Source organism: Bubalus bubalis, chromosome 16, assembly GCF_019923935.1.
Source record: "Bubalus bubalis isolate 160015118507 breed Murrah chromosome 16, NDDB_SH_1, whole genome shotgun sequence".
NCBI lineage: Eukaryota > Metazoa > Chordata > Mammalia > Artiodactyla > Bovidae > Bubalus > Bubalus bubalis.
In genome coordinates this window covers 4,419,689-4,428,933 of record NC_059172.1, presented here as the reverse complement: position 1 = coordinate 4,428,933, position 9,245 = coordinate 4,419,689, and the positions used below count along the sequence as shown (strand labels likewise).

At 36.4% G+C, this 9,245-nt stretch overlaps 1 protein-coding gene across 1 annotated transcript; it reads left to right on the top strand.

Annotated features, from left to right (window-relative positions):
• Nucleotides 1-7,061: 7,061 nt before the first annotated feature.
• LOC102413046 (olfactory receptor 8K5) lies at nt 7,062-8,003 on the top strand. The gene has a single exon (XM_006080769.4). It carries the CDS (start codon nt 7,062-7,064, stop codon nt 8,001-8,003), a length of 942 nt encoding a protein of 313 aa, XP_006080831.4.
• Nucleotides 8,004-9,245: the final 1,242 nt, after the last annotated feature.

Below are 9,245 nucleotides of genomic sequence, written 5' to 3'. Positions count from 1 at the left end.
ATACACATTTTCCTTATCTGCTTCTGGCAATCACCAGGTAAAATTTGATAAAATATCACATCACAGTTAAAAACTTTGAGAAAAAAAAAATAGCCAACCTTGAAAGTACTGCAGACAGAAAATTAAGCAAATTATGAAAGGCATTAGAAATTCATTAATGGAACAAGTGATGTTCTCATTTTACAAATTCTCTTTTCAGAAGGGCTTGATCTTGCAACAAATGAATACCCTGTAAATAGCCCACAGTCTTTCTGAGCTGAACAACAAAAGAGACAGAATTGGGACAAACATAGTCAAAGGGAACAAATGAGAGAGAGAGATGAATTCTAGGAAGGAGAAAGCCAGGGAAGGGGAGATTAATACCCTGTGTAAAACATTGTCCAGTTCACTGATCCTGAACCATGAAAGTATGGTGCAGGCTCCATATGCTAGACAGAGTTAAAAATATGAAGTAATATTTGTATTACAACCCATGAGACAGAGTTTGAACCAAAACATGTCAGTTTTCGGCTAAAAGAAAAAAGAACAAATAAAATAAACTCTCTTAAGATAAGGACAACAATATTCAGACATAGCAGAATATTACAACATCCAAGATACAATAAAAAATTTCTTGACACACAAATGTGCAAGAAAATTAGAACAAGCCTTGAAAGGGCAGCAGAAATTGGTTCTTTGTTCTTTTTCTCCCTTTTCAGTCTTTAGATAGTTCTGTATAGTTTGAGAGGTGGCTTTAACTTTTCAGTCTCCCCTTCCCACTTCATTCCCAAATCTCTTTTATATTTGAGTGGCTTCCCTGGTCGCTCAGTGGTAAAGAATCTCACCTGCAAGGCAGAAGACACAGGAATTTCAGGGGTTTGGGAAGATCCCCTGGAGGGGGGTATGGCAATATCCTCCAGTATTCTTGCCTGGAGAATCCCATGGACAGAGGACCCTGGCCACTACAGTCCATGGGATCGCAGAGAGTCCGATAGGGCTGAAGCCAGTGAGCACACAGGAGCAAAGGTGGGAGAGGGTTTTCTGCCCTCCCTAGTGGCAGCACAATTCTTCTTTGTATCACTGCAGGACCCTGGGCCAAATAACTAATAAAACAGTAAAATGTATAGAGGAAATCTGAATAAGTAGTTTTATCTAGCACAGATATAAAAGTTCAAAAAAATATATTGATCAGAAAGAAAAACAACCAAATTAAAATGAACCAAAGGGTAGATGCTTCAAAAGGAAGTGTATGAAAGACTCACATATTATACAGAAAAGTGTTTATTATTATTAGTCTTCAAGCAAAAAAAAAAAAACAATGAAATAATTTTCACTAATTTCTATTTCAAAATTTTAAAACTTCTACATGAAATATTGGCACAGATACTCAGAAAATGGGACTCTCATGGATACTTGTTGGTAACGTAAAAGGCTACAATAAGCTTGGAAGGCTTCAAATTTCTTATAAGTTTAAACATTCATTTATCCTGTGATCCAGTAATTTCACCCTTAGATCTAACCGTGAGAAATTAACTCATCCATCTGCAAACATATTTAAATAGAAATGTTTATACTAAGCTTTTTATAATAACCCAAAACACTGATATTCATCAATGACTAAAGAATGGTGGCACGTGCATGTATTGGAATATAATGTAGCTATAACAATCACAGCATAGATAAATTTCAAAATCATTATATGAAGTGAAAGATACCATATAAACAGTATGTATTGCATTACTCTACTTACATGAAACTCAGGAACAGGGAAAATGAGATTATGGGTACAAACCAGAGCAGCGGTTGCTGGAGGTGGGAGGATTTTATTTGAGGTGTAAAGGGGAGAGGAACCTTTCTACAATGGAAATGGTCTAGATAAAGGATATAAAGCATCAGAAAAATTTCTGTGGCACTGAAAGTGTTCTATGTATTGATTTAGGTATTAGGAACAAATAAAACAGTTTTTAGAACTTATCCATTTGTACAATTTAGATCCGTCTTTAACTGTTTATGAATTTCCCTCAATTATTGTATGTACAGAAGTCATAGAGGAAGATGGCACAGGTAAAATGTTATGAGAGGGACTATAATATTTTATATTAGATTTTATTCTTGACGAGGTTGTACTGAACATTATCCAAGCATGGTTGAATCTCAGCTCAGGCAACACTGTGGTTGAGACGATCATCACAGTAAGATACTGCATCTTAGTGATTGTTATGGTTGGCCATATGGAAGGACAAGACAAGAATATATTATCCATTTAAAGATGAGGGTTTAATTTCAAATCGTCTAGTTATAATTATATGGCTTTGGTCAAATTATCTGGTTCTCCTAAATTTGATGTCCTCTGAATATGGAAATAATACCTATCTCACATAGATTAAATGATATATTTTTAACCCAGTGTTCACTACATATTTTTACTTGAGTAACACATTTAAAGAAAAAAAAAAGTATGTGATGATGATAATGCCATTTAAAATTTATCATGGGTTTTGTAATTGTTCCAGTTTTACTGGAATAAAGCTGATTGAAGAATTTTTCATTGCTACTTCAATCATTGACTCTGTGTGAGAGGATACGTATTTTTACGGAGCTCTCCGTGAACTGCACAGATCATTTATGCTGTTTGGTTTCTTCCCTTGAATCATCCCTTACACTTTTTTTTTCTTTCTATTGGGAATATGCAGAACATTCTGAATAATTAGCAGTCATCACAGGCAGTTTTTAATAAATGTTCAGATGATTTAGGTGTAATCATCTGAATAAATTATACTTCCTCTGGGATCATCACAGAGGAAGAGAAAAGGTATATATTCTCCTTACCCAAACAAAAAGTAATTTTGGAGAAGAAAATCCAATTCTTCACTAGAGGTGAGTGAATATAAGTTGTCGGTTTTGATTATCACCTGGGTGTTGGTCATTTCCTAAGTTTTCTGGCCTCTGACCATGGACTCTAATGACTCTTAATGGTCACTGAGCACTAATTCTTTACATGACAAAAACATTATTATCTCCCCTTTTATCTGGAGTAGTATGAAATTTTTAGAGTATTAGATCCTATGAATTGACTAGAAGTAATATATCCACTTGATTTCTGAAATGTGAAAGTGCATTTGGATATTTCATGGGATGAAAAAGTTAGAAATATCTGAAAAAATCATCACTGATCTCATCTATTAGAATCTATTAAGATTAAGATTCATCTAGATAAGATATAGGATGCCCAGTTACCTCTGAATTTTAGATAAAAGAATTTTTAGTAGATGTCTTTTGTACTACTTGATCATTATTATTCATATAAACGTATACAATGCAATATTTAAAAAGAATACATTAAATTATGTATTATATATTATAATATATATTTTTAAAATTTGCAATATTTTAAGTGAAAACAATTTTAATATAATGATATGTCTTTATGGCACTTTCCTGGTGGCTCATATGCTAAAGAATCTGCCTACAATGCAGGAGGGTTTGATCTCAGAGTTGGGAAGATCCTCTAGAGAAGGGAATGGCTACCCACTCCAGTATTCTTTCCTGGAGAATTCCACAGACAAAGGAGCCTGGCAGCCTATAGTCCTTGGGCTCGCAAAAAGTTGGACACAACTAAGTGACTAATCAAGTCCTTATATTTGAACTTTTACATTTTTTAGTTGTCTGCTTTTTTCCCCTACTGGTTGCTTACTACTTGATTTGTATTTTTTGTTTGCTTGTTTGTTTTCAGGAAAGGCTTTACAAACTGAAAAAAATAGACTGGCAAATAAATAGAATGATTTAAGAGTTAACAAGAAAGCCCTGACCCTCAGATAACTCCTAACTGCTATCATTATGTCTGAAGATTGAAAAATCAGTCATTCTTTTGCATAATTTTTGCATTTTTAATGCCTTAATTCCCTAAATGGAAGTGCATAAAATTCTGCATCAAAATGACTGGAGATATTCTTTCCGGAAATAGAAGAATGGGCAGGATATCAATACCTCTTTAAGATTCTAGCAGCAGCTATTTCTATAAATAGTAGAAGTAAGATTGTTGGATCATATGGGGAACTTTTAATCAACAGGTATAAAATTACAATTTTTCAAGACAAATAGGATAAAAATACGCTGTACACCATTGTGTACACAGTTAATACTGCATTGTACACTTCAAAGTATTTTAATGGGGTAAATTCTCATACTAGAATGATCAGGGTAAAAGAATCAAGACATCTTCAGAAGGAGGTAATCACTAACACTGAAAATGGAGATCAACTCAGTAAACACTAAAATAATTCTTGGCAAACACTGAAGACTTCAAAGGGTACTGAAATTTTGGATTGTCTTAACTCAGTTATGACCAACCTAGACAGCATATTAAAAATCAGAAATATTACTTTGCCAACAAAGGTCCATTTAGTCAAGGCTATCGTTTTTCCAGTAGTCATGTATGGATGTGAGAGTTGGACTATAAAGAAAGCTGAGCACCGAAGAACTGATGCTTTTGAAATGTGATGTTGGAGAAGACTCTTGAGAGTCCCTTGGACTGCAAGGAGATCCAACCAGTCCATCCTAAAGCAGACCAGTCCTAAGTGTTCATTGGAAGGACTGATGTTGAAGCTGAAACTCCAAGACTTTGGCCACCTGATGTGAAGAGCTGACTCATTTGAAAAGACCCTGATGCTGGGAAAGATTGAGGGCAGGAGGAGAAGGGGTTGATAGAGGATTAGATGGTTGGATGGCATCACCGACTCAATGGACATGAGTTTGAGTAAACTCCAGGAGTTGGAATGGACAGGGATGCCTGGTGAGCTGCAGTCCATGGGATCACAGAGTCGGACAGGACTGAGCAACTGAACTGAACTGAACTCAGTGTGTCTCCCATTCTGCAGGAAAACCTTGAGAGTACAGGCTGAAACACTGGGTTCTTATCTGTAAAATGAGAAGGAGCCTGAAAGCAGAATGGGATTCAGTGGGGACTCTGCAGACGAAATCATCTAGGAGAAAGGGGTAGAAATGGCTCAGCAATCTCCAGTATTGCATCCCTAGTCTTTGAATCAAACTGGCTAAATCAGTACTAAAACTACAAAGTGCCAACTAAGTGGCCTCAGACTCCAGCTAACCTTCTGGTTGGCTTTGTAGGGGAGCAATATTTGACCCCCCAGCCCCCCAAAATGTCTCTTTGGCATGCGGATTATTTCCAGCTGAAAACAATCAAGATCCAGAAGACTCCAGAAGAATTTTTGATCTTCCCCCTGATTGTCTAAAAAATACTAGATAAAGGGCTTGTTGATATCTGCAGAGAAAGTCGGCTAGGTGTAGTCAGGCAAATGCAGGCAAAGTCTAGAGATCTAAGTCCACTCTGTACCATTCTCTCTACCAGATCCAGCAGACATCAGTTTATCAAGCATTTGTTTTTCCATCTCCATGCGAATTCCCTCCTGCTCCTTTGAAGTCCCAAACAACTACCCTCAACATCCTCCTTTGTCTCTAGCTGAAGACAGTATTTAAGGTAAAGACTTTAGCCATTTTAATGAGCTACTCAGTTTTCCTGAGTTGCTTCCATGTATACATGTCCTACAACTTTTATTTGATTTCTTCCTGCAAATCTGTCTGATGACAGCCAAAAGAACTTAGGAAGGTGGTAGAAGAGAATCCTTTCCTCTCTGATAGCTCTGATGAGGTAAAAATGCACATTCTAAGGCAAGTCAGAGAAATGTGTACAAAATTTTTGTTTCTCTTCCTTTGACATCCTCTCTCCCCTCTACTGTGCACTGTGTATCTCTATTATGCCTCAACCAAACTTCCCATCAGCAGAAATGTCTACTGAAAAACAAAGAGACACATTCTCCTAGCATCAGCAAGATAAATCCTTAGGAAATAACCTTCCTTCTTGTAAGAGGCTCACCATGATGACCCCTGACCCATCACTAACTGTACATGTAGATCTGGTTTGTTTACACTGTCAAAAATACATCATTCAATGAACAGCTCTTCGTCTCAGAAAATTACTTGACTGTACTTTGACCTTTAAAAGATAGAACAATTCCAGAACTTTCTGAGAGGCTTTTTCTGGGTTATAATCCTTAGTTTGGTTCAAATAAGATCTTCTACTTAATTCTTAGATCAACTGATAAATTTTTTCATTGACAGATTCCACAAGTTTCACCTGATATGAGTTTCTGCCTTGGCCCATTTGGATTTCTCAGGCAAAAGTTGAGCATTTTATTACTTTTAATAATTCTATCCTATATTTTCTCTGATTGAGATTTTTGAACTCGAATTACTCCTCCAATTGAAAGTCATGCTAACAGAGTTCCAGATTTTGTTGATGGAGAAACTGAAAGAAAGGGAATCCAGATGGATTAAGCTAAGAGAAGTTCTAATTGTTTTTACTGATTGGTGATTTATTCGCTAAGTATTTGACTCTTTGTGACCCCATGGACTGTAGCCTACCAGGCTCCTCTGTCCATGGGATTTTCCAGGCTAGAATACTGGAGTAGGTTGTCATTTTCTCCTCCAGAGCATCTTCTCCACCCAGGGATCGAACCTGGGTCTTCTGAATTGCTGGCAGATTCTTTACCAATTGAGCCACCAGGGAAGCCTATGTAAATTTTATGAAATGCAGAAGGCAGCACTTAACCGTGAAACATTATACTAGATAATGTTTTACATATATATATATATATATATATATAGTATAATAATATACTATATTGTGCAATTTGAGAAGTCCAAAAGAATTCTCAGATGAAAGTGGAAGTGTATTAAAGAAAAATGTGATATCCTTGTATAGATGAAATAAAGTCTATATTTCTGCGTTAATACCTATATGGTAATTTAAATCAATGGATATTTTCCAAACATCACTGACTCTATTTAATCTGTAGTAACCGTGCATGTAATTTCCCAGGATTTCCACTTTTTGGAAAGTAGAAGATTCTGTCCTTTATTTTAGTTTCAAAATAAGATATGGAAATTACTTTTATATCCCTTGTCATGAAGTAAAATATCTATTCTCTAAAAATATTATACTTAATTAAATGACATCATGGGAAAATTAACCTATTTCTTTCCAGAAAAGCTGACTGGACTAAATGGACCCACAGAATCGATCATCACTGACTGAATTCATTCTGATGGGGGTCACAAAGCAGCCTGAGCTTCAGGCTCCCCTTTTCGGAGCCTTCCTCATCATCTACACAATCACAGTGGTGGGAAATCTGGGCATGATCATCTTAACTCAAGTGGATTCCCGGCTGCACACACCTATGTACTTTTTTATCAAACACCTGGCTTTCATTGATCTTGGTAATTCTACTGTCATTTGTCCCAAGATGCTGGTGAATTTTGTTGTGGATCAAAATACCATTTCCTATTATGCATGTGCCACACAGTTGGCTTTCTTCCTTATGTTCATTATCAGTGAATTTTTTATTTTGTCAGCCATGGCCTATGACCGCTACTTGGCTATCTGCAACCCTCTGCTGTACAATGTTATCATGTCCCAGAGACTTTGTCATATGCTGGTAGGCATTCCATACCTCTACAGTACCTTTCAGGCACTCATGTTTACTATTAAGATTTTTACATTGACTTTTTGTGGCTCTAACGTCATCAGTCATTTCTACTGTGATGATGTTCCCTTGTTACTTATGCTCTGCTCAAACGCACAAGAAATAGAATTGTTGATCATACTGTTTTCAGCATTTAATTTGATCTCTTCCCTCCTGGTCATCCTAATGTCCTACATACTGATCCTGACAGCAATATTTCAAATGCATTCTGCAGAGAGCAGGAAAAAAGCTTTCTCCACATGTGGTTCTCATCTGATGGTGGTGGTAGTGTTCTATGGGTCTCTACTATTTATGTATATGCAGCCCAACTCCACTCACTCCTTTGATACAGATAAAATGGCCTCTGTGTTTTATACTTTAGTGATTCCCATGCTTAACCCCTTCATCTACAGCTTAAGGAACAAAGAAGTAAAAAGTGCCTTCCAAATGGTCTTAAAGAATAACTGCAAACTTTGTATCTAACATCCAATAATGAAATAAGAAATAGTATTTCCATCAGCAGATGAATGGATAAGAAAGCTGTGGTATATATACACAATGGGGTATTACTCAGCAATTAAAAAGAATACATTTGAATCAGTTCTAATGAGGTGGATAAACTGGAGCCTATTATACGGAGTGAAGTAAGCCAGAAAGAAAAACACCAATACAGTATACTAACGCATATATATGGAATTTAGAAAGATGGTAACGACAACCCTGTATGTGAGACAGCAAAAGAGACACAGATGTATAGAACAGTCTTTTGGACTCTGTGGGGGAGGGAGGGTGGGATGATATGGGAGAATGGCATTAAAACATGTACAATATCATATAAGAAACGAATCGCCAGTCCAGGTTCGAGGCAGGATGCAGGAAGCTTGGGGCTGGTGCACTGGGATGACCCAGAGGGATGGTATGGGGAGGGAGGTGGAAGGGGGGTTCAGGATGGGGAACATGTGTACACCCGTGGAAGATGCATGTTGATGTATGGCAAAACCAATACAATATTGTAAAGTAAAAAATAATAATAATAATAATAAATAAAAGAAATAGTATTTTAATAAACAATGATTAAGGCATATGTCACTTGATGTTTCTAAAAAATATATATCATTCTTTTTGGCTCCAAAGCAAAAGCTCATTAAAATACACAGAGAAATAGATTGTTTCCTTTGTATTCACTCCAGTTAATTTTCATACTTTAAATCTCAATGAAATCTCACTCTCTTCCCCACATTCCTTGTTGATTCAATGTTTCCTTTAATGATTTCACAGAACCCTGAATCTATCCCAAAGGAAGCTCTTATTAAACTCTACCTAGTAAACTCTGTGGCTGTTTCTGCAAAGCTTTTTGTTTGTTTTCTAGGAAGGTGTCCTTTCAATCATTTTGCATTGTATTTTCTGAACATAAACAACTGTGTGTAGATCAAGTTGAGTCTCTTACATACAGCAGACATTTGCATCATGATTAAAAAAAAAATCATTCTACTCATCTCAACCTTTGGGAAATTTAATCCATTTTCATTTAAGGTAATTACATTACAAGATTTCCTGGATTGTGAGCTAAACAATCCGAGATCACACAGAACAGGAAGACATCAGTGTTCCAAAAAGCCAGAAAGCGGAATCCTCGTTCCACACCTGAGCATCCAGTAGAGATCTCAGAGGTATAATAAAAGCTACTTTAGACTCACATAGTTTGAAAACAAGTCTTGAAAGGAG

Coding starts and splice junctions, on each gene's coding strand:
- LOC102413046 (XM_006080769.4), top strand. CDS start 7,062: ATGGACCCACAGAATCGATCATCACTGACTGAATTCATTCTGATGGGG.